General features: G+C 42.6%; 1 protein-coding gene across 2 annotated transcripts; it reads right to left on the bottom strand.

The window, feature by feature from the left end:
* Positions 1 to 1,874: 1,874 nt before the first annotated feature.
* SEPHS1 (selenophosphate synthetase 1) lies at positions 1,875 to 25,815 on the bottom strand. Of its 2 annotated transcripts, none has more exons than XM_082279949.1 (9): positions 25,727 to 25,815; positions 22,364 to 22,625; positions 19,100 to 19,203; positions 14,506 to 14,613; positions 13,511 to 13,665; positions 12,636 to 12,726; positions 9,613 to 9,712; positions 7,857 to 8,069; positions 1,875 to 3,202 (listed from the first exon to the last, which is right to left on the bottom strand). In XM_082279949.1, exons 2-9 carry the CDS (start codon positions 22,554 to 22,556, stop codon positions 2,988 to 2,990), a joined length of 1,179 nt encoding a protein of 392 aa, XP_082136075.1. In that variant the 5' UTR covers positions 22,557 to 22,625; positions 25,727 to 25,815; the 3' UTR covers positions 1,875 to 2,987. The 2 variants fall into 2 exon arrangements, with proteins under 2 accessions (XP_082136075.1, XP_082136076.1); XM_082279950.1 differs by lacking the exon at positions 25,727 to 25,815 and adding an exon at positions 24,938 to 25,077.

The following is a 25,815-nucleotide window of genomic DNA, read 5'->3' as shown; positions in this document are numbered from 1 at the left end:
AATTCTTTCTTTTTAAAGAAATAATTTTTTTTCTCCACTCTTTTCTCAACTTGGAATTTTACAGGCAGGGACAGGAGCTGGCGCACGCAGAGGTTCCTGTGTATGCAAAGTACATTATGTTTGTATAAATGACTGGATATGGCTACTAAAAACAACTGTTCACTGTTGCTTTCTCGCAGCTTTTTGACACCAGCATCTCAAAAACCCCTTCATTTAAGAGGACTCTATATGCGTCTTGCTTAAAGATGAAGGATTTAGGATTTGCCAGTCCCTTACAACATATCCTCCTACAGCTCACTGTGATCTACAATCTCTGATTTAGCAAAACAAATCATAAAACTTCGTAAACAAAGGTGATGCTCACAGAGGACTTCCCAATTCATTACCCACTCAGCGGCGCACCAGGAAGCCCTTTGGGATGTAAATTCCAGCCATCAGGAAGCATCAGGAGAGGCTTTGAAGGCAGTTCACCCGAGGGGTTTTCCTTGTAGCTGCCTCCAGCGGCCGCGACAGGAAATCTTCCTCCGAAAATCCAGAGATAAGCAGCCTCCTTCGGACACCCTCCCTTGGAGATGAACCTTCTGCCATTCAGGGCACGTCTAGGGAAGGACAAGTGTTGGTTTCACACCTGGCTGATGAACCAATTATCATAACAAGTGAAAAAACGCAACAGCATCTACCGACCAGGACCTTCTTCTGCCGGAGGGGCACTGACACACATCTAGGGCCAGTTTCAAATGCGGCAGGTCTTTGTAACAAGCAGGTCTTTGTAACAAGTTACAAAGGTCTTTGTAACAAGAAGTACTCATCTGTTCTGCACCCATTTGATCCACTTAGGGTTTTTTAAAATTAAAATAACCTATATAAATACAGTCTTGCCCACGACCACAGAGAAAATGAACAGAACAAACATCACAAAACAGCAGGGGGACAAAAAAGAATTAAATCAGTATTTTTTGCACAACTGGTTTTTGTTACTTTATTTTCAGAACTGCCATGAAAAAACTAACACTTTTTTTTTTTACCTCAAAGCAGTAAAAAACTTGGTTACTGCTTTGAGGTTTTGTGGTGAACCCACAACTCTCAGAACTTCTTTTCCAGGAAAAGGAGCATGAGGGCCTGTGTGGTTTAAGCTACTCACAAGGGGGGAATAAAAAAAAAAAAAAAAAAAAATTCTATCTTTGCAAAAGATAGGTGTCTGCTGAGAACCTTACTGAGAGGAAAAAAGATGAGCCAAGTTTTGCCAGAGATGCCACTAGGAGGAAGACTGGAATTTTAAACCTTGCATGATGCACAAGACTGGAGATGAACCAGTGACTCATTTTTCATAAACAGAAGCCTTTGTATTTCTTGCCACAGTAACGATTATCCAAGATTTTCTTCCTGCTGGTCTGAATATCAAGGAACGAATTCCAGAACCTGGGAGAAGCTTCACGAGTTTGTTCGGTGCCGTTCAGGACGGCAGGGAGTGTCTAGGCAGAGCAGCGTCAGCGTTTAGGCTGCTGCAAGGGGCAGCTCCCCATGCTGGTTGGGAAGAACGGGGCTCCAGCATCCCTTCCACGAGCCCTGGTCTTGCTGACAGCAGGCACAGGAACAGTTGCAGAGGAAACAATTCAAAATGTTGCATACTTGGTGCTGGTAAGTAAAATAAACAAATCAAGTGGGTAACACACTTGGAGATAACCTACTTGCCCTCAGCTTTACTCAAGGTTACCACTGGACATTACAGCTTGGAGAACTGATTAAAGGAGTGATCACAATTATCAACATAATCACACATGCAATAAAACGTAAAAAAAAAATAGCATTTCTCCTCTTTCCAGTGAATAATTCAGCTAGGAATCAAAAAAGTTGATGCACTTATACAAGAGCAATAAAAAAAATTAAATATTTATTTTGAATAACAAGCTTAAATTCAAGCTGCATTGTTGGCAATGTCGGTTTTAAACACAGATCACAAAAGCGTGCAGAAAATTGTATTTGAGCAAAGAACAAAATAATACTAAGAATTATACTAAACAGCTGCTGATTTTTAAAGAAACAAAAAAGGCTTGTAATCACTATACAAAATATAAAATGTATTAAACACTACCATCCACAGAACAGAGGTTTATTTTAGTTTGATTATATTTAAAAATTATTTGTGTAGTTATTTATATAGTGAATTGTAAATGAATATTATACAGTAACCTTTTGGTCTGCAAAACCTTTGTTGCACTATAGCACATCCAATCACGTTGCAAAAAAAAAAAAAATTTATTTGTCCTTACTATCAATAAAGAAAACAATCATTGATAATACAGTAAATATTGTCAGGTCTACAAATAATGAAATTCAAAATGACTCCTTCGACTCTGAAGCGCTTTCCATGCAAAAAGTCAGCACTTGCTGTTTAAACTGAGTGCACTACCAAGCAATGTCCAGGGTTGTAGATGCTCTTGGTAAGACTAAACCTTACAAAAAAAATTAAAAAAAAAAAAATTAAAAAAAAAAAAAATCAAAGATTGAATGCAATCATGCAACCTCTTACTACTGGGTAACCCACTGTGTCGCTTGTCAATTTATTGCCTTTCTGGAATATCACTCAAGGCATCAAAATTAGACTCATGATAAATACACACATAATGAAAGGACACAAACTGCTATTCGACACTACTACTGGTAATGTCTGTGCTACGTGAAAGCACCTTTAAAAAGAGCCTATGCGGCAAGAGATAAGTGTCTAAAGATTCAAAATGAATCAACAGTATTGGATAACAATATAATTCTCAACTCAGAAGCTGCCTCAAGATTAGGTGCATCTTCAGTTAATGTAACAGGAAAAAAAGGCAATGGATTTTATTTTATTATTTGTATCCACTCATAAACTGACCTAAGGCCACCAGATGTGCAGACACAACAAGTTTTCTTTTCTTTTTACAGTTCTTTAAATTGTAGGATGATAAAGGAATAGATCTATTCAAAAACAAACAGCTATTTCATCTCTATTAAGAGGTGGCACCGGGCGTGGGGTTCACGTTCTGAGTGGCCACCTGTGGTGCCACTTCAATGATCCGGGGTTTGTCTATAATCCTGGCCGTGCGGTTGCCCTTCTCTACAATGCCAATAATCCACGCCTGGTGGCCTTCGCCGTATTTCGGGGACTTGATCTCGGCACAGAAACGCGCTGCCTGTTCTCGTGGTAAGCAGATGAGGAGGCCTCCTGCAAAGAAAGAGAGAAGAGCATCAAAACATCTGACTGCAAAGCATTTCAGCCTTGGTCTGCCAGATCTCTACTTGGACAAGCACTTGGTGACTTCAGTGGAGTCTGATGAACTCCAAAGACTCCAAGAAAAGACACAGTGGAAGTCTGAGCTCTTGCTCTACAGCAAGATGTCTGTGCCTGAATGCCGTGTCTAGTTTCAGATAAATGAAGCCAAATACACACAAAAGATGTTGGCAAAAGAACGTGGTACTGATGCCAACAAATGACATACTGAAACAACACCAGCATTGTAACCTTCCTCAGAGGACTGCGGAGTGCCTCTACACAGAAATGTTTTGGATAAAGGTCATATGCAGATACCTGTAACCACATATTGGTGGCAGCTGATTCTGTGAGTAATCCTGTTGCCTGCAATGAAATCATTCATCAAAGCAGGGACCACTGCCCTGCTGAGAATGCAAGAGGCAGAACATGAAACACAGGCTTGATCCAGTGCTCCCTGTGACAGTGCTTGTGACCCCTTTGTCTGATAATTTTCTAACCTTTTTAGTCTTTCCTGTAAGTTTTTTTTCTCAGACATGATTGAAAATACTTCATTTACTAATGAACGCTTTCAGAAGTGGCAAGGTAATCAGTTAGCAAGTTGACCATTCCACAGTTAAACCTAAAAGCACTTCCATTTTTAGAATCCCAAAGCACTGGAAAAGGTAAGTTAGCAAGTGAATTGAAAATGTTTGGAGAACACAGGGAGAGAGTAGATTCACACACCCCGGATTCTGGGCACATGCTGAGCCTCACTTACTCTTACAGAGTAATTTGACCCAAAGCTTTCTCATCCTCCCAAGTCCTGCCACCAGCTCTGAGCCAGCCCTGGGGCAAAGGGCCACCTGCTGAGCAGGCCATCCTGGGCTCGGTGCCATCTCCTCCTCCACCACACACAACTCCTCAGCACCGTGGGCACCTTGATGTTTGCTTTTCCAAGCACACAGTCCCCTCGGTGGTGACTAAAGACACTTTTCATCTAGGGCTATGAGGAAGAAGCAGCTACTGAACATGAGGAGTTCATTAAAAGGGCAAGTGGAAGTGTGAAAGTGATTTTTTTAGATTCTGTATGAAGAAAAGTGTGCCAGCTAGAAAATGCCTACATCTCTGACATTTCAAAGTAACATCCAGGTATTTCCATCAAACACAACAACAAAAAACCCATAAGCTTGAATGACAGCACCTGTAACTACTACAGATGTAACAGAGAAATCAATTGCAAAGGAATTATGTGACATTCCAATGGAACGCTCTAAATCCTATTGAAGAGAAACTTACGGTGCAAGTGAGTCAGGGGAGAGGTTTGCAAGTGGCAGTGCAGAGAAGGTGCTAACTAACCAGAAGAGAGGTGTGCAAGTATCGTGAAAAAGGAAATAAGAAAGAGCAGAAAAGTAATCTTTACTCAATTTTTTTCACACACATTCTCTTCCTGCAATTTTGTATCACTTGTATACCTACCCCTTTATCACTCTCTGGCAAGATCAAAAACATGTACAAAATCCCAGTTTCCAGTGAAAAAATTACTTCCCACCTGCTGGCTACATCCCAGTCTGATCAATAACGCTATGGGCTACTCTCAACCAGCAGCAGGCTTCCTGTATGCAGGGATTATAGTTATTTCTCTGCTACACTGACCAGTCTCTCTTTAACCCTTTGGGTAAGTCCTTAAGATTCTCCACCACGTTTTTTTAGGCTAGTCTGTTTTCTTGGCATTCCCAGCTGCTCTGCTTTTTGGGAATTGAAAGGATACAGATATTTGGTGGCTGTCCTGGCTTATCTTTGTAAGAACAAAAGGGGTTTATTTTTTGCTAAGAGGCTTTGAACATTGCTGGTTTTAACAAGTATATTTCAAGCAGGGAAGTGGACAGAGAACACTTCAAAAGCAGGCGACACAAAGCTCTGTAATTAAGAGCAGAGATACAAATAGTTCACGGATCAAAACCAAGTCCTTGTTCCTGCTAACGGCTTTCTTCCACAATGACTTATAACAGGATGACATCATTAGCCTTGCCTCTTGTCAGGCACTGATACAGCCCTTCTTCTCCACCTATCTGCCTATTTCCACCAAATCTCCACAAATACCAAATTAAGATACCTCTACTACACTATAAGAGTCATCTGACATCCAAAAGTTATTTTGTGTGTTAAAACACAAAGATGTGTTAAAAGTTAGGACTGAAAAATACACACATGTATTAATGTCCCAAACAGAGTAACTCTGTGACTTATCTCTGCAAGAAGCCAGTCTAACAATTCATTCTTTTGAAAGCGAATGCCTGACTGCAACTCAAACCATTACCAGAGTTCCCTAAAAGAGAGCACAGAATCATGCAGAAGTGCAATTTTAGGAGACTACACCACTAGCAAGAGTGCCTGAAGGATGGAACAGATGACATAATACATCTTTTCAACACTGACTTTTGTCAACAGGTGCCCAGCAAATGCACATGGGGAAAAACTCCACAATATCCTTAAAATCCATTCAAATAGTTTTCCAGTAAATTTCTTACTGCCTGCCCACTCTGCTGAAAAACATCTGTTCCCAGATGAAGAAGCTACAGACAGAGCATGTCTAGAAGTTTAAGCCAATAGAGAAGGAGTGTCTGTGTTAAGTAAGCAGAGCCCTGAGCAGCCCCAGCAGGCCTCCCCACAGCTGGGTATCAGGCACAGCAAGGCAGGCCCTGGCCTTCACATAAATCCAGCGCAGGACAGGAGGTGTGCAAACAGCCTGGTGTGAATGCTAAGGAGCTGTGCCAGCGCAGCCTGCCCAGCGCGCACTGCTGACACACCAGGCCCTGCAGTGCAAGCCCAAAGCCAGAGCCCAGTCAGTGTGTACACATGGCTATGGATCTTTTGGATATCTGGCAGACGCTGTCCTTTGACAAATCCCTGTGGCCACCTCTAATGCGAGAAACACAATGCTGTGATCAAATCAGCCAGGGTGTTTTGAGGCACCCACAGTTCACCACCTACCAGATCTGTCTCACTGTTTTTCCCATTATCATCCATCTCTGCCCAACACAAGCTGCTCAGCATTTCAGAGACCTCTTGCTCTCAGTCCCAAAAGAGATTCTAAAGTCAAGCACTTCCCACTTCCCAGCAATGCATCCATCTGCACCATTTTACATTCCTTCAGTGAAAAGAGAACTGGGTATACCCCAGGGCGCAGGATGGGCAGCTCTGAAGACATAAGCACTCAGTTTGCAGCTAAACCATTCCCACACCAACTGCTATCCAAACCTCTGCTACAGCCACTCACCTGGAACAGCACCTTGCACTTCCAGTTCCATGTCATGCTATTTTTTGGGCTTTTTCCAAATAATAAATGCTACTGGCACTCCAGCTATGTGGGCTCCTAGGTAGTAAGAATCTGACTGGTGCTACCAACCTTATTGACACAGCTTGCCAAGCTACCACCAGATATTTCTGCTCCCTTCTGACTGACTCTGGACTTGGAAAGGGTTCACATCCCATATCCGGTTACACATCGTCTGAGCCACACAGTCTCTGAAGGACAGAGTGTCTGCTCAAGTACAGATGGCCAAGGAACAACTCAGCACATCAGTGTAAGTTATGTATTCACTAGGGGAAAAGCACATGGCTCTCACTGTGATGCTTTTTTCTGGATCTTCAGACTGTTTTGCTTCAAGGGGCCCCCTCTATTGTGAACTGCAGAGAACTTGGATAATACTTCTGGAGCCGGAAGATGGCAGGGAAATGAGATAAGAGGAAAAGACAGATTTGTTGCTACATCTCTCCATTTCCCAAAGAGAAAGAAAAGTCAGACTAAATTAGAAAAAACAAAATGGAACAGGATAGAAGATTCAAGGGGAAAGTGAAGTAGAAAGAATTCCAGCAGAAGACAGTGATCGTGCTCATCAGAGAAGAGCCTACTCTTAATAAGGCAACTTAAAAACCATCAGAAGTTCTCATCACCTGATGACTCTGTAAATGTTTTTGTCCACAGCCAAGTTTTCAGTACAGTCTGTTGTACTCACTGTCACTGCAAGTGGCAACTTTATTGAAGTAATAAATGGGTCAGAAAACAACATTTATTTTTTTGCTGCTCGTACGGTCCCTTAAAGTCAGATATCATAAAAGGGAGAAAAGCTGTAAGCTGTATTCTTGGATATCTGTATGCTGGGGACAGAGAAGGCCTCAGTTGCCAACACTGGCCCACCCAACACTATATTTTGTAGTGACAAACCAAACACCATCCTTTGTCAGGCAAAACTACTGCCAGTGGCTTTGCTTTTGAGAAAACAGTGCCAGATGTGGTGGAATTTCCAGATATTCACTGTTCTGCAGTTAACAGAGAAAAATTAGGCTTCAAAAGAATTCAGAATCATCACTAACTGCAAACTGGAGGGTTGCAGGGTTTCTGTAACAGTGTTCCATTGGGGAGTGGAAGGCATTCAGGACAGGATGGTGGTTTGGAAGTCAGGCTGAAGGAGTCAGTTGTGAACAGCTGTGTGGCTGCTGCTCATTAGCCTGGCCAGGTGCCAAACCAACTGTGACTCTAAACGCACAGCACGCGATTTATAGGTTTGAAATGGAATTCTGAGGTGCAGGTGTAGGGAAAGAAGAGGGTGGCACAGCTGTCACCTACCTGAAGTCTCTGGACAAGTTCCATGCATGAGGCCGAACATGTTGCCACAGGCCTTACTGACAGCAGCCATCTTAGCCAGGACGGGGAGGTTGTGAATAACAAAGGACACCTCGTTTCGCTGCTGCTTGGCAAGGTTTTGTGCATGCCCCAGGATCCCGAATCCTGTGATGTCTGTAGCTGCATGTGCATTGAAAGTGTGCATGAGTCCAGCAGCTACAAGAGAGGGAGGGGGAAAAAAACCACCAAATCAGAAAATACTGAATTATCAGGAAAATGCTTCAACAATATTGTGCAAAGTCTGAATGAAGTTGAATACTTTTAATGCAAACCAGGTTGGGTTAAATTAATAAAATAAATAAAATCGTGCTTGAAGAGAACTGGTATTCACCAATAGTGCACGTAACACTTAAAAAATTCAATTTGTATTTAAGATATTAAATCATGCTGAAAATCCGTCATGGAAGTTGAATTTATGAGCATGGTCTATTAGCCATGTGCTACTCATTTATATTGGCAGTCTAAGAAACAGGGATTTGCTTCAGATCCAAATTTCCCAGAGCTGAGGCCAGGGAGGTTCTGAGCTCAGCTTTGCTTCACTAAAGGCAGGGACCAGACACAGCTCAGTCTTCCCACACCTCTTCCCCTGCCACTCTGCAATGGTGGCATCAGAACTTGAGATGTGGACACTCAAAGTTTAAGAGCTGAAGAACAAAGCCTGCGGCTGTGGGGGAAGGGCCCCAGCCTTCCCACCTATACATTCATGAAATTCCTGCGCATTTGCAGCTCCTGGGTGGGCAAAGGGCACCCCTGCATGCAGGACAATAGCACCAGCTAAGAGTACTTAAGTGTTGTTAAAGGTGTCTGACAAGAGTAGAGAAAAACAAAACAAAGAACGCTTTGCCTTTCTTTGGTGCTTCCCAATAGAAGAGCAGGACTGAGTGCTTTTCCATGAGACAATGATGGTCATTTATCTTTCCTGGAAGGCTTTGACAAAGAATGAAAAACCAGGGCTATGACGTAAGAAATGAAAACTGAATAAACGGGAAAAGAGATATTTAACTATCCCCATTCCTTCAACTCAGAAGTAAGTAAGGAAACACTTAATTCAATTCCCCACTCTGCCAAAAGATACTTTGGATAAAGAAGGGAAATCATGGATTAAAATTTCTAAGGTAAAAGCAGAACCTTTCCTCTACCAAATTAAAAGAAAAAAAATCAAAACAAAAAACCCACTACAGGAACAGGAAAAAGACAAACAAACAGAAAAGTAGGCATATTCCACATACATATTCCACACTGTGGAAAGCACAGTACAAGACCGAATTAGAAGAAAGTAAAAAAATTTTAAACATCAAAATTTAAATTGAAGCTTACATAAGTTTAGAGCTTTTCCTTTATTTATTCTCTTTCAAATTCTTTTAAGTTTATCACTGTCAGGCCTTCTCTATGTAGAGAGAAAAGGAACAAATCCAGTATATTTCCCTTTTAAACGTCCTCTAACTCACTGTGATGTTACTTGCAGCACTCACATGAGTCATAATCATATCCAGCAGCTTTGTGGTTTTGCTGTATAATTACAAGAGGGCGTTTGATTTTAATTTGCTTGTTTCACAAACACTGAACAGCAGAAAGATGGGGCAGAATGAAAGGGACAAAGTGGCTGTGTCACAATTCCCCAAGGCAGTGAAATTAAATTGAGTATGGAATTGAAAAAAACTCACAATCCCTCCCCTCCAACACACACATCTCTTCTTACCTGTCCTGTTCAGCCGTGCCATATTCATCATTGCTTCCTGGTATGCTAGTTCTACATCCTCCTGCGTTACCACGAGTTTGATTTTATTCCACTTTTCAGGCTAATGGATGAAATAAAGATGTTTCTTTTACATTTTCAGCTGTATATTTTAAAGCACACCCTGACCACTTAAAAAAACCCCAACCCTTAATCCAAAATGTACCTTTTTTTTTAAAACTCAGTTAAAGAGGGGCAAAATGTTCCACAGTCAGAGGTGTGTGCCTTAGTCTGCTGTATCCCAGCAAAGTTTATTTAAAGAGCTATTAGGCACTAAGCACCTCAAATCCTGCTTTCAGCAGCTGAGTGGAGTGGAATAAACTACCCCAGGGAAAGCATTCCTTCAAGGCAACTGTCTGGATTGAACTCCCACAGCCAAATTAAAATAACTTTGTTGCTGGATGTTGAGATTTGTAGTTTCTGGCTTCTTGGGATTTTAAGAGATTGTTCTTGATTTCATACCTGGACACTTTGACCAGGAAAGATCACTGATACCCACCAGTCCTGGGCAGAGGAATGTATGCTAAGGCAGAATATAATCACTCTAGCTCAGGATTAGGTTTCATAAGCCTCCCTTACAATTTAATACCAGCATCTTCCAACCATTCTCCAGTGTTTGGTATGGACTCATCTCTTCATCACATTCCCATAAATGCTCTTTGTCCCAGAAGGGTTTCACAACAATTTAGGAAACAGTACCTTTATAAAGGGCAATTGTTTCATTCGAAGCTGAAGCAATTCCAGATCCAGGATGAAACAAAGCAACTATTTTATTTTTAAAAGCCACACTACAAACTGATTCAACTTATTTTTTTACAATGAAAATAAAACTACAGAGAACTGAAATAGCCACAATACCTACACTGCCATTCCATAGAGTAAATGTATAGAACAAACTTCTTACTAAACAAAATGTGCAAGAACTACTAAGAAGTGGTAGGTGATGCTGCACTGGGGAAGGATCTTGTCTTAAGTGAGTGCTGACTTCAACAGGTGTAAGAGAGAATCCCGAAATGGCAAAAGGAGGAAAGACTGGTCAGCCAAAATAAATAAATCGTTAAAGAGCAAGGAACAATGGCAGTGGGACCAGAGTTTCTGAGATTAGGTTGAACTGGATCTACCAATCAAAGAAAAGCATTTTTGTTTACACAAATGAGTGACCAAGTCAAAAAATAAGATGTGGCTGTTATAGAGATGACAGAATAGTGATTATTCTTACTCTGGAAATGACTGAAAAAACCTTGAGCATTTATTCTGCCTTAGGTTTCAAAAACACAGTTCTGAGGCTGATCACAGGATGGAAACTGGTCAGATGATGGCAATGGAAATCACAAATGATGTGAAAGCAGAACTAAAGGCTGAGGGTAGAAGAGCCACAAACACAGGTAAGATACTAATTGGAGGCAAATTCCTCTCCACTACAGCAATCAGATACTGGGGTTAGTCAACAGAGAATTAAGGCAGAAAAGTTTGCAAAAACTCCCAAACAGGTTATGAAAGCAAGCTTAGATTTCCAAATGGGAAGGGTCTGTAGACAACAGCAAGGGCTAGAAAACCCTCTCTGAAGGGGCACATCACAGCACCCCTTTTCATGCCTTTAAGGATACATATCTCTATGCTCCAGTTTTCCTTTCTTGCCTATGCATAAACTTGCTATACTATACCTTCTCCCACACACTTTTTAATATGAAGTCCATTTCCCCACCAAAATTTGATTTACAGGTGGATTCATGATAGGTAATTAATTCTAGTTTCACTTTCCCTACTCTTTCACAACCCAAAGCTTAAGAAAAGGTAGCATAGCTACTAAGAAATTTTCCTACCACAACCAAAGATATATTCTGTTTACACATAATAGCAGTATTGATTTCCTGGCTGTCCTCATTTTTCAGACCAGAAGGTTTTTGTTTGACAGTCAAGGAAATTAGTAGTATTTGAAATATGTGGAAATTCAGAATAGCCTTAATTTGCAAGTCTGCTTATCAGTACAGCAAGAAGATATGTTAAGAAGTTACATTATGGCTAGAAAACGTACTATGGAATTGGGGTCTTGTTGTTTCACTTCATTTTCATATCAAGATTATGTGAGGCCCTGATCCTTATATCTGTGGAAAACACAGGATTCTGAAGAGGTCAGAATAGCTCAGCCAGACCCTATGAAGAAGGAGAAAAATATTTTTCTCTTGTTGCTCACACTTCAGACTTCAATGAAGGTTTAAACTGGTTCTCTCCCACTTTGCTAACACTAGCTGTGTAATTAGAATTCATCTGACAATGCAGTGGCCAACAGCCAAACCAAAGCAGATTCCAGCTCACTCCTCTGCCAGTCTATTGGCTCAGGAGTCCCAAAAGTAGAAAAGATGCATCTTTTTAGAGTATAAACTGAGCAGTTATAATTCGGAAGACACGTATTGGGAGCCAGACAACATAAGCAGATGCCAATTTTGCAGTCACTTTTCAGTTCAGTAGTTACATTTTTGCCTGAAGTAACAGATGGAAGTATGTCTACATCCATAATGCTGCTAGAAATATTCTTACTGAATGCACAGGGCAATACATGTGAAACGCAGATAAACTTCCATGTACACAAGCAGAAAGCCCAAGAACACAGAGAGAGCATTCTTGGCCTAATTGCCATTAATGAGCGTTGCCAATTACTTTGGCAGGTGGAATAGGGCATAATGTTGCCCAGGGTGATAGTCTGTTGTTCTGTTAGTAAACAATTTTGGTTATTACAGCACTGCCTAAGAAAAAACTAAGAATTAGGTGCAATTAAGATGGACTCACTAAGCACAAAACTGTAAACTGCCTCGATTCCAAAGGAGTTTTGCACACAAGCAGGGAAGGGCAGAACATATCAAGGAGGAAGGAGGAGAGGTGACAGATCACTCCCATCTGAGCTGAACTTTGTCATGTTGAGGGAATGAGGAAGGTCATCTTTAACTAACATGTCTCTTCCCTATTTCTTTGTTTTGCAGTGTACTCACAATATCTAGCCACTGGTGGACAGCCACAGCCACTTGTGTTCCCAAGGGTTTAGTTAATACAAGCACATCTCCTGGCACTGCATTGTCTGGCCTGGAAACAAAGAATTCATATATTAATTATATAGCAAGATTCAAACACATTATTAGGAATAAGTGCTGATAATTAGATTTTCACAGACCCATGCATCTTATTGCACAGTTAAAAAACTGACTAATTGCAGAATTACCCTTTGGGATTCATTGCCATGCAATATTATTGATGAATATACTGCAAACTTGTTTTAAGAGTGCTAATCCTTCTTTCTTGGAAAAAAAACAATGCTTGCAGTCACACACACACCAAATTACATATCTTCTTTCAATTTTTTGAGATAAGGGAAAAAAATGACCTTTTTTATCCAGGGCATAAGATATCCAGCATTGAGATCATGCTCAAATTCATTTGTACAGAGTAACATGCCACAGTGGGACATTCAATATCAGCTACTGTCAAATGGACAGAATGCTCTAAAGACAGCAGTTCTGTAGTTCTCTACAGCCATTAACAGGGTAATTGGGACATGGTTTAGAAAGGCATGTATAAGTGTGGCAGAAATTTATGTTCAAAACAGTCTCCACTACCTTTAAAGATTAGAAGCTTAATTCTCCTGTCAAAAGGAGAATGGGATCAACAAGTACTGGGGCGTGGGGAGAAGTAAAAGGACATCCTATTTTAAAAAAGCAAATATGTACAAAGTGCTATGGACAAACGCAAGCAGGAGTAGGTACTGCTTTATTCATCAGGAGACACACCACAAGATCACAACGCAGTGCTTAACAGATTTCTACTGTATCCCTCAGACCAGTGCCTTTGATTGTTGAGTGATTTAACTTACATTATAAATTCATTAGGCTGACAGACTGTCGTGGCCACTCCTCCTAAAACAATCCAGGGATTTAACACTGTTTGGCCACCAGTAACAGATGTTCCTGCCTCTTCTGCTGCATCTTTGAAACCCTGGATAATTAGAGGCATCACTTTGTCTCTTTCCTAGAGATCAAAACAGAAGTCAGAGTTCCATACACAGCAGTGCTAGTCATTGCAAGAGTGGTCCAGGGCTTTAATCACTCCAACCAAATGCCCTCATGGCAAATAGTTCACGACAGAAAAGCAACCCTTAGGAAGACTCTGGCCTCCTGAAAACTGCATGTTAACCCATAAAGTTAAGGTTTTACAGCTCTGTGTAGAAGAGGTGCAAAGACACTCTAACACCGAAGCAACATTCTTCAAAAGGTCATATAAGAGTAATCAGAGTTCTGGAAACTCAGAACAACTATCCTGCTGCTGTAACCAGGTACAGCCGCAGCAGTGCAGTGCTAAAAGGCAACATTTAATCAAGATGCATTTGGGTTCCATCAACCATCAAAGTTTCAGCTTACATCCTTCTAAGAATAACATCCCTTTTTTGCTACTGCAAAACAACCATACATGCTGGCCACTTCCACAAAAAAAAAAAAAAAAAAAAAACAAAGAAAAGAAATAATAAAAAGAAATATAAAAATAATAAAAAGAAAGCAAAACCAACTCATAATTATCTATCCAGATTGATACATGAATTGGCAATCAAATGCTGGCGTTTGACAGAAGGAGGGACCCCTTTTGGTGAGGATGAAGGCAGCAGATTACAATGCCACAGAAAACTGAATTTTAGCACATGACCTCAGAATGTTCATGAGGCTAAATCCATACTATGAACTGAGCCATTCAATAAGACCATCTCTTCCTTAAATGGCTTCAAACTTTGAGAAGAAAATACACTAAAGGTAAATACATTCTGAGCACATTTCACTGCTTAAGTCTTCCTTCAAGATAAAGTGCCAAAAATCTTACCCTATCTGTCATTTTATTGCTGATTCCAAGAAGCATCAACATGTTGTCGCATTCTGTGACCCCCATGGCATAAAGGTCACTTAGGACATTGGCACATGCTATCCGTCCCTGAAAAACAAAGAGAGGCAAGAAAAAAAATCTGCAGGACTGTTGGTGAATGTTTAAACAAAGCTTCCAGTATGTGTTTGCACTCTGACACAGCTTCTTACTCCACAGCATTAAGAAACCCAGCCAGAGATGTGGCATGATCCATTCTGTGCTATGTGCCCACGCAGAAGTGCAGGTATCCTTCCTTTTACGGCTATGAAGAGAATTCATCCCAGCTCTCTTGGTCAACACACTCTCCCCACTGACTCCATAGGAATCCCAGAGTTAAGACTGAATGCCCAGTCTGAGAGGCTGAAGTTAAGATCAACAGTCTTTTCTTTGATAACAAGCTCTGTTTACTTAATGTGGTATGTTGTTATTAACTTTATTCCAGCACAAAACTGTACATCCTGATGGAGATGGCCATAGCATAGAATTCACAACTGCTAGGAAGCTAATCCAAAAAGAACATATTGCTGTAACTCTTCTGCATCGGAATATGCAGGAGACAGGTCCTTGATGAGAAAGATGTTTGTTCCCTGCACTACTCTGGAGGCCATGTCTGCACTCCTCAGTTTTTAGGAGAACTCCTCTTCCCAGAGGATATGGCTGTGCTGCCAGCACACACCCACACTGGGGTGCTTCCTTTGCTGCCTGGGGATGACAGCATGTGCAGGGAATGAAGGAGCTCAGGGCTCCCAGGGACTGGATTTGCCACCACTGAGGGAAGCTGTGTGCCCCCACCGCTCACATAGTGAGAGAGATGTATCTATCTGTCACTTTTCAGGTGACAAGATCAGGCTGAATTTTGCTACAGTACCAACAATTTTACTGACTGTTGTGTGTGTAAGTATCTCCACTAACAAAACTTACACAAGAGACAAAACTGTTTGTCTGCTGCTGTCTGTCTAAGAAGTCAGGAAGCTGACAGGACTGAGAAGCAATCACTTGCATCACATGAGGTTAGTTACACTAATTTTACTAAATTAATGGATCTGAGTCAGGGTTTCTGAGGTATGGATCCAGCACAAATGAGACATCAAGTTTCCTGATCAAGATGCAGGACTTCCTCATACAGGGTGTGCCCTAAGGGACAGCAAGGTATTTTAAAATATAGGACAAATTCTGTTGTGTTACTCTGGAAGACTCCGTGCATTCTATGAAAGTTGGTTTAGGTTTACAGTTGCAGAACGGTAACCAACACCTGGCTTTATGATTTTAAATCTGTGCTTTTCATTATGTTCAAAGGGAACACCACCATGGTAAAAGTAACAACATGCTTATTTGATACAATTTGCAAAAAGGTAGTATTTTCAGGCAGTTACTTCACTTGCTGATGACATGAAACAACATCTCCAAGTCACAAATAAATATAACAACAGTTTTTCATAAATTCAAGAGTTTTCAGTGGCATCAGGGGAATCCCTGATATTTGGAACTGAAATATGTTTCAATCATATAAATCTTAAACTATTAAGAAAAAAGTGAGTTGTATACTGCACTATTTGATGGATATTGGCTGTTAAATTTCTATATGCCTGCCATTTCCCTTCTGTGGAAGGGAACTATCAAGCCATTCTCTGTTATCTTCAGTATTTACCAAGCAAACTGCTGGTTTGTGCCCTGTTAGGAATAACAGATAAGTTTTTAAAACCATACTGACAACACATCTGATAGTCAGAGGTCAGTCTAATAATGCTTTTGCCAGCTGCCAAAACCACTATGGAAACAAATTCCGGGAAGTGCAATTCCCAAGTCTGAAGGAGCAGAGAGAACAACACAGGGCTTGTGAACATCAACAAACACAACAGGGCTCACAAACAGGGGTCAGCCTGGCCAGGTGCTGCAGGCCACCTGCCTGCTTGTGTAGTGCCCCTGAAACACAAAGATCTGTGTGCAATATTAAGAACTATTTGTAAGGGCAAAGGATGAAGAATCAGACACCCATCTCCAATCCTGAGTGAAGGTCCTTAAAACAGCAACAAACAGGTTCCTGGATGGAAGGGGAAAGATGCACTCTCTCAAACCAGCCAGCTCCTGCTCCTGTACTCAAACAGGTGTCTCCACAGTGCCACAACAGAGGCCAGTACCAGCCCTATTCCCAGTGGATTGATACCCATTAAAAAACCTTTTTGCGATTGCTTGTAACTTTTCTAATAAACCATATAAGCTGAATAAATCCTGTGCTTGGTATGGATTTTACAGGTGTACATCCTAGGGATAATTTTGCACACATACTAAGTGTTTTCAAGGACAAAGCCAAAGTGAAGGAGAAAGGGGAAAAGAAAGAAGAATGATTTTGCATATAACTGCAGAACTTAGTTTTAAAATAGGCAGTGCTAGAGTGAGAGAAAGCTGTTTTCTGAAGCAGAAATCAGAAGTTCAGCTGAGTCCACAGGCAGTTTTGCCTTCCTCAGCTGTTTCCTAATCCCTTCTGTCACAGCACCCAGCTTGGAGTTCATTTGCACTTTTGGCTTTCCCTCTTTGCTTCCTCTCCTCCAATTAGGAAGAGAGATCAGATGAGGAGCTGCAGGTAAACCCTGTGCAGAGAGAAGGAAGAGGCTCTAAATCGGGAGACAGCCACTCAAAACCAGAGTAGAAGTGCCTGGGTAAGGAAACTGAGAGGAAGGGCAAGAAGGAGAGTGTGCACTGCACGTGAGTGATACTGGTAACAGGGTAGTAACAATAGGCATGGGTCAGGGGACACCTGGACTTAAACCAGGGAAAGAAGCAGCTGGAGAAGCAGGGTAGCAGTAGCCTGTCTTGAGCAGAGGAGGCCAGAGCACACCCCTTTATACAGCCTGGATACCAACTCAAAGTTCCCAAGTCTCACAATTCCTCTGCTTGTAATAACCATCCATAAACCCCATGGCAAACTGTATTTGACTGTCCTCTAACCAATGGTGGTCCACACAAGTAAAAGGTAATCTGTACTGTCCCTTGGGGTACTCTGGCCCTCGAGAGAGAGGTCTGAGCAGAGGGTCCAGGAGCAGTAATCCTGCTGGATCATCATTGGTGGTATCAGCAAGAAGGCTCGTGACAAAATCCCCATTTTCAGTCAGCTCTTAGGAAGAAATACACATATATAAACACATCAGGAAGTGGCCAGCCACCAGATTAAAATAAATGCCCTCAAGAATGAAAAGTGAAGGACTTGAAAGTTAGACAGCACCAAGGTTACAGCTGCTGGTGCATGCATCACAGCACAGACTGTAACTATGATGCAACCACTGAAGCTGGACTAAGGCCAAATTTACATTCCACTCCTACCACACTGACCTAAGCGTCACCTGGTCACAGGCCCATCTATCTACTCCTGTGGCGTCTCCAAACAAAGCAATCCTCCCACTTCACCACAGTCTTTAAAACTCAAGTTAGTCCCTCAAGTTTTTATTATAAGGTGAGATGATGAACTTGAACACAGATCTCTAAAACTTTTTTTTTCCTCTGGTCCCTGACAAGTTCCCACAAGATATTAAAGCAACCCACTTAAAACAGGAGAGCTCAACAACTCCATACTCGAGGCCAGCCTGAGATTTTTGGCTGCTCAGTTTGCAGAAAGAGAGCTCTCCTGGAAGAGAAATCACAGGAGCTAGGCTTACATACGTGCACAACACCTGGTCAAGCGTGTTGATAAAAAAAAAAGAAAAAAGATGGTCCCAATCTCAAACTGTGTCTAAAACCTACCAGACAGGTCTCACAGGGCAAACAGGCAGCAGCACATAAAACATTCAGTCACACCAACAGCAGTAAAAGCAATGGAGTCACATTCATCACAGAAAACATGAATTCTAGCACCTTTCATTTAACATTTCCTTATAGCTTTATTAAGTCTTTTTTAAAAGCTCATTTGTTTCCCATGACCTGTTCAAGTCAATAGTGATCACTCCCACAGAGGCAGGAATCTCTGCTGAAACAGACTAAATGAGACAGGAACACAGAAGGAACTAAGGCCAAAGTGCACACACCTTCCGACCAGTCATTTCAACGTGTCCATGTTCAAGGGGAGGTAGCACCACAGGAAAGCTGGTGTTCACAAGGCACTCTGAAATTGCCAGGCACTATTGCCAGTTACTGACATTTAGGTATTTCCAGTTCTAACATGTTACCTGGTTATTTCAGTACCTCTAAAAAGGCCAATTACAATGCGGTTCTGCTTGTAAGTGGAATTTACTCTCTGCTACTTTACAGGCTGCTCTTTTTTCCCTTTTGGGCTCTTCAAACCAAATCCCACAGAACAAGAAATGAAGGGAAATTTGAATTAAAGGTGGCAGTTCTCCCAGCTTTCACCTACATAGAAAGCAGCACTGCGGCATTCCTGGCCAACATGGGAGATTCCAGGATGAAATGATGCCTTTCCCTCTTCATGTCTATTAAGGAAAGACTCTGAATGCAATTAATCACACAATTAGCACTGCATATCTAGAAGAAACGGTCAGAACAGCCATCAGATTGGCAAGAAGCTCAAATCAGCAACAGAGCCAAGAACTAAGTTTAGCCAACTTACCATCATATAAGGGTCATCCACAATAGGATAAATATAATCTGTCGTCTGGACTAATGACAAACCTCCATGTCTTAATGGAATAACGCAAGTGTCCATCCCAATTCCTGCAAAGACAGAAATCAATGAGTGAGGTGAGTAACTGTGCCCTTAATTATCTGTTGCTCTTAACAAGACAGCTTATAAAACATGCCTGTGAAATACAACTCGTAACATTGCGTAAACAGACACAGCAAATTCCTTCATCAGAGAAAGCACACAGCACAAGTAAGAGAAAAAAGCAAAGAAAGAAAACTCCTGGTTGGAACTGAACATAAGTGCAAATGGCTGAAGGCAAGAACTAAACTACAATGTTCTTTATTATTTTGCAGCAGCATAACAGCACATCAAGAACATCTGTGCTTTTATGTAAGTACATTTAAAGTTAAGAGGAACTAAGTACATTGATATTGTCAAAAGCAAATAGGTTTTCCTGTCACTCCAACCTCAACAAAAACACAGTGACAGTTGTGAAAGGACACAGCATCTCATAAAGGACATTCCCTCACTTCAGAAGGAACAAGAACTCCACAAGTCATAGCCCAGGCCCTTGGTGAAAGATGGTTCACCCACCCGGAGCTTTTGCAACTGCGTTAACCTTGCCTTGCAAAGCTGGAAGGTTGCAGACCACCTGACAGACACAGAACTCCTTGGAGAAAACCACAACTGAGCACAACCTTTTCCCTGACAGTGGATATTTCAAATAGAACAAGCGATATGAGAACCTCCCAGCATTTGCTATGATAGAAGAGCCCACACCAAAGGGGCAGGTGACAAATCACAACATGCTGGCTCAGCCACACTTCTCTCTATGGATAACCTTGTGCCTTGCAGCAATGGCAGGAAGCTTACCTCCTTCCTGGGCTGGCAGCAAACTGCCTGGAATTACTCTGCATGCTCCACAGGGCAAGAGTCTTCAAAACAGCCCATTTTTTGGGAGCGGATGTCACATAGGAACCTGTCCCCATGTATTAATGAAACACACTACCCTAGCAAGAGCAACAAGCCAGTGTTTAGCAGTGTTCTGTACAAGGATGGAGCAAGCTGCTGTCATCTGAGGGGACAGAGGTCTGCCAGGCAATTGGTATATAGGTGGAGAGGCTCTTGCTTCTCCTGCCTGGAGAGGCAGGAGATCTTTCCTTGGAAGAGAACAGACACTGACAAGCTCCCAAGCAGTAATTTAGGGCTGTTCAATCTCCACAGAAGCTCCCAAGCCACTATGCCTGATGTCCAGTGCCTCCAGGGAAGGGCACATAAGCATTCATGGATGTGGCCCAGGTCCAGGAGCTGTTTTGCCCTCAGTTCACCTACTCATGCCATAATGTTGCAAGACCAACTTCACTTGGGCATTTTTCCACAATTTCATCAAAAGCGCTGCTTGACAGACAGGCCAAGGGGCTATGATGATGGTCCTTCTGAGGCTGCGTTAATGTTCCACCAAAACAGGTCTGAATAACAAGTGAATTTGTTCGGAGCCATGACTGATTTCAGGTCCATAACAGCTCTGAGGATAAACATAAGATTTGCAGTTTCTTACTTACAGCCATATTTAAGTTTGCTCTGGGTAACATCCATTGCAGAACTAAAAAGGGAAGAGCTTGAGCCTGCTGCTGGCAACCTCCCTCTGACTGCATTTCAAAAGCACGATGCCTAGGCACAGGTGGCAAAGTTACCTGTCTATACCTTTTAAGCACGAGATATCAAAGGCAAATCACACCAAACTTATCCAAAGACACATTTGCTGAAGCAATACTCATCACAAAAGCATATTTTAAAAGAGACCTGAACTCTTCACCTTCTATTACTAACAGATTTTCTGTTACATAGTATCACACCTACAAACTGATGGCATAAGTCTACTTTTAGACCTTTTTATATAGCTGTAAAAGAAAAATCTACTAGCAGTACCATTATTGTTTACAGCCTGTAAGTTTGTAAGAGAAAGAAAAATTTAAACCAAACTATTGCTGATTTTAGAAAATTGCCAAATTGAAATGTTGCTGTGAACAGCTTATTTAATTTAGAAAAATACATATAAATAGCAATTTGGGGATGAAAAAAGATGGAAGTGTCCTCCATCAGGGAATATTAAATTATAGTGCCACCCCAGCTTCATACACAATTGCTGCTCAGATATTTCATACAAAGATCCCCATTGTTTAAGCAAGAACATGGGTGCCTTACTAATCTCTCATTATATTCAATCTCTACCAGAATAATGGGTTGCAACCTGTTAGGTTGCTAATAGACAATTAGCAATGTTTATATAATTTTAAATGAGATTATTGGACACTAAATTGATAATGAAATAACTTCAGAATAAATGCTCCATTGATACTCCTAAATTGAGAGGAAAAAAACCCATTCTGCACTGCAAAGAGATTGAATATGCAGGGCTGAGTAAATAGACAAACAGAATTAAAAGTGTCATTAAGTACATTATCTACATTAATTTATCTATATCAATATTAGGTACAGTAGCTGGTATCAAAATACCTACATTTGCCCTGTTCCCCATGTAGGTGGCTTGTGCAGGTTGTTTTCCCTTATTGCTTGCATCATTGTGCAAATATCAAAGAGAAAGTGAAGCTGGCAAGAACACAGAGGTCTTGGAAAGGCAGCCTTTCCCAGGCAGCTTCTACAGGTGAGCAAAAGAGTTAGAGTGGGGAACAATGAAAGGACTCAAAGGAATAATGACAATTGTGAAACAATTCACTCCCAGTCAGCTGAAGCAAGGAACTTCTCTTGCTCATTTTCTGTGACCCAGGAACAGAGGGAAGGGGAGGGAGAGGGGAAATTCACCTGGGAGTCATCTAATAGCGTAAAATTCATTCATCCATTGCATCAAATTCCAAATGCAATGCATGAACATAGAAGTCTAGAAATTAACTGAGAAATCAACTGACAGGACTTCTGTTTGCACAGCATCTACTGGGGAAAGGGAGGAGCAAACTAACACCTAAGGATGTGCCCATCACTATGGCCGTTCCTGAGTGTTTTGCCTTTGTAGTTGAGTGCACTGCAGGATGTTAAATAATTAAAATAATATTCTTGTATCCCAGATGCCAACAAATGACAGCATGAGATTCATTCTTCAGCTTTCTAGATGCTGTGCATGCATTATACAACATACAATTTTCGAACTGGTTAAACAAACCACAAATGTGATCGTGCCACTAAGCAAACCAAGCAGAAAGACCATCAATGTCCAGAGCATCAACTACTTACCCAACCTGGGCATAACTGCCCCCAAGAATTGTTCATCTTCCTGAAAATGGTTTTCTTGTAGAGATTCAAGCAGTTTCTGTAAGACATCCTGCGGCACTTTGCAGCCTGTGCCTTTCAGTTCAGTGAATCGGGTCAGACGGAAGCTCTTGTCCAGTTCGTAACTTTCTGGGTTAAACGACTCCCGAACAGACATGGCTCTCTCCCACAGACTGCCGGCCTCTCCTACCCCAGAGCAACGGGATCAGTTTCTCTGCTGATCAGTCTTATTAAAAAATAAAAATAATAATAATAATAATAAAATTTAGAACATTAGAAATTCCTAGGACCTGCAAGGCAACATGTTTTCCACATGGAGCAAGTTGGAAGAGAAAGCACTCAATGCTGTTGTTCACCTGTTAAGACAGGTGTGCACATCTCACACAATTCATTTCCCTACAACTACAAAGGGATGACTCCTCATCCTACCTTCTGACATTTAAAACTATAACTATGCCAGATGAATCACAGAATAAACTTCTTTTCCAAATATGCTGCATCAGGTTTTCATTAAAAAAAGAATCTAACACACTTACCGACCTCATTTAACACAGAGGTAATGAAAGAAGTAATAGTTCCCAGAGCACAGAGGCCAATTTCCAAAAGGCAACCTGGGCCCTGATTCTGCAGCATGCTCAGCAGAGACATCTGTTTGTACTCAGCTCAGTGTGGGGTCATAATTTTAGCCATTAACATATTAATCTCAAAAATAAGATGCTTTTCAAATAATGGCTCTGCTTCAGTCCTGAAGTAAGAAGCTGAAGCTCCATAATACACCTGTTCTCCCTAGGGGAAAACACAGTCCTGGTGCTCTGTTAGTAGAGGTAGCAGAAGAACAAAGAGGCCGTATTTAAGCAGTCTGGTTCACCTACAAGCATGTCACCTTACCTTTTAGCATGTTCGAAGACATAAGAATGCTGAAAAGTTTCTTGCCTCTTCAGCCCTTTTTTAGTCAACTAATGATACAGAGAATCAGAGAATTGCCCATTAAAATGGTAGTGTAAAAAGACACTGATGCAATTCATTTAATAAAATTCTTAACAATGCTTGTCTAATTTTAGAACGTTTTTCCACTCTGACTCACATCCACCACACTCCAAAACTAATAAGAGGCCTAACCGAGACACTGACTTCTAAACAGGAATGGCTGTGATGAAATACAATTCATCTTTCTCAGAGAAGTTTTCAGGAATTACTAAAAGCAACCTGTCTAGTGGTAGTTTCTTGGAAAGCAAGGATACTGTGTAACAGCAACAAGAACGGAGCTCAGTAGGATCACTGACAAAACCTGATACCGATGGCCACGTCCTAAAGAGGTTAAGCAGAAACGAAGACGGCAGTGACTGGTATTTGCCAAGTTCAGCTTTGCTAAATGAAGGAAAGAAGTAAATCTACAGACTGTGCTGTATCTCCCCTACACAGCACTTATTAACAAGTACATCTGTTCCATAAACCTTTAAGTCAATTTATTGACTATAATTTGTAGGAACCGAAGTTTTAAGTTCCCTAAGAACTTTTGATGTGGAGCCCAACTCCCCTTCACTGTGCTTTCCCTCCTTCTCTGGGAGGTGTGGCACTTATTTAAAACAAATCTTCCAAAGCCTAGGCTCGGGCAGTAATCCAAACTCCAGTTACAAGAACGTGTCTTGGATGAGCAATGAATTCAGTTCCTAACTGCTGTCTCCAATGCAAGGCACTAAGCACTTGCAATCAAAAAAAAAAAAAAAAAAGGTATCTGGAAAACAACCTGTCAACAGAAATAGGAGACAAAAGCTTTTCAAGAAGGGGGGGAATTTTTTTCTTCATTCTTTTTTAACACTTCATTCTAATTAATTCCAGAGAATTATAAAAAGCAGCTTGCCCCACAAGGGAAACATCTTCCTTCATCTAACCAGTAACTGCAGTAAGCTTAGCACCCCCTGCCTACTTACACAGGGATGGATGTAGAGGCCACAGCCTACCAGGAACTTTTTGCAGCCTTAAGGACTGTAAGGACACAGTTCCACCGTTTGAAAACAAATAGTGACACAAACAAGATTTCATTTAATGGAAAACATCCGCAGTGCAAGAACACAGTAAGTTTTCTAATGAAGATCTGATTAAAGCTTCATGCAACTGTGTATTTCACAGACTGCCACGGGAGCAACATTCCCCGCAAGACCAAGTTTTGGTGACCTTGGTGGGCACAGCACCGAGTGCGGCAGAGTTCACGAAGAGTCTGAACAACTTAGGCACAAGGTGTGATTCTTGGGGCTGCCCTGTGCAGAGCCAGTGGCTGGACTGATGGACCTTGTGAGTCCCTTCCATCTCCGAACATTCTGTGATTCTGGCTGTCCATGCGGCATGCGATGTTAGCGATAAGCATCCCTCCCCCAGCAGCAGCAAACACCTCCTAACCCAGACGTTTCTTACTTTAAAAGAGCGGCGTAATAAATATTAAAAGCTAAGGTTTAACCCTTGCCTTCCTAAACAGCAGAGAGGGGAGAGCACAGGAGCAAAAAGAGGGGGAGGGAGGGAAAACTGGAGCCAGGTACATACCCCAAACAAACCCCAGCGCACCCACCGCCAGCCCGACCGCCCGAGACACACAAGGCGAGGCGCTGCAACCACCATCGATCCGGGGAATGCGGCGGGGAGCGCTGCGGGCAGACATGGCTCCGGGACACCTTAAATTTCCAGCCGCTGCCTTTAGAGGCAAACCCGGGGCCTTCGCTGCCGCTCTTTGTGCGGCCGGAGAGGCGGCGGGGGAAGAGGACGAGGAGGAAGAAGCTGCGCGCGGAGCGGCGGTGGCAGCGGCCCCTTCCCGAGGAGCGGCGGGGACGGAGCCCGCGAGTGTCCGACCCCGGTGTCCCCCGTGTCCCCACGTGCAGGTACGGTGTCACCGGGGCGGGGTTCACCCCTCGCTGGCGCGGGCGGCCGGTGGGATGTTGGGAGCAGCCCCCCCCCTCCCCGCCGACACTCTGTAATGGGGAGGGAGGGAAGCGGGTGGGGGGGGAGGAATGGGGGGGAAGGAGGGAAAAGGGAAAAAAAATGTCGGCGGGCGAAAAATTTAACCCGTCCGCTGCCGGCGTCCAAATTTTTTTAAAGCGGCCGCATCGCGGTGAGGCGCTGCCCCCCCATCCCCGCTCCTTCCTCCGCCCTTCCCCCGGGGCCGGGCCGAGGGAGGGCGGCGGGGCCCGGGCCAGGCGGGCACCCCGCGTCCCGGCCGCGCCGCGCCGCCCCCCGCGCCCAGCCCGGCGGGAACGGCGGAGGCGAATTCCCCTTTAAATCTCCCCGCCTTGCACCCCCCCCTCCTCCTCCTCCTCCCTCCTCAGGTCTCCCTCTCACCGGCTCTCGCCGCCTCCTCGCCCTCCGCCTCCTCCCGCGAACGGGACTCCCAGCGCGGTCCCACAATGCACCGGGCGCGACGGGCTCCC

The sequence above is a fragment of the Coloeus monedula genome (genome assembly GCF_965178545.1).
Source record: "Coloeus monedula genome assembly, chromosome: 4".
Taxonomy (NCBI): domain Eukaryota; kingdom Metazoa; phylum Chordata; class Aves; order Passeriformes; family Corvidae; genus Coloeus; species Coloeus monedula.
This window is presented reverse-complemented; position numbering and strand designations above follow the sequence as displayed.

Excerpts from the sequence above, each read along its gene's own strand:
- SEPHS1 (XM_082279949.1), bottom strand. The coding sequence starts at position 22,556 with ATGTCTGTTCGGGAGTCGTTTAACCCAGAAAGTTACGAACTGGACAAG. Across the intron at positions 14,614-19,099 it reads TGGATGACCCTTATATGATG|GGACGGATAGCATGTGCCAA; the intron begins GTAAGTTGGCTA and ends TTTGTTTTTCAG. Across the intron at positions 13,666-14,505 it reads GCAATAAAATGACAGATAGG|GAAAGAGACAAAGTGATGCC; the intron begins GTAAGATTTTTG and ends TTTGATCTCTAG.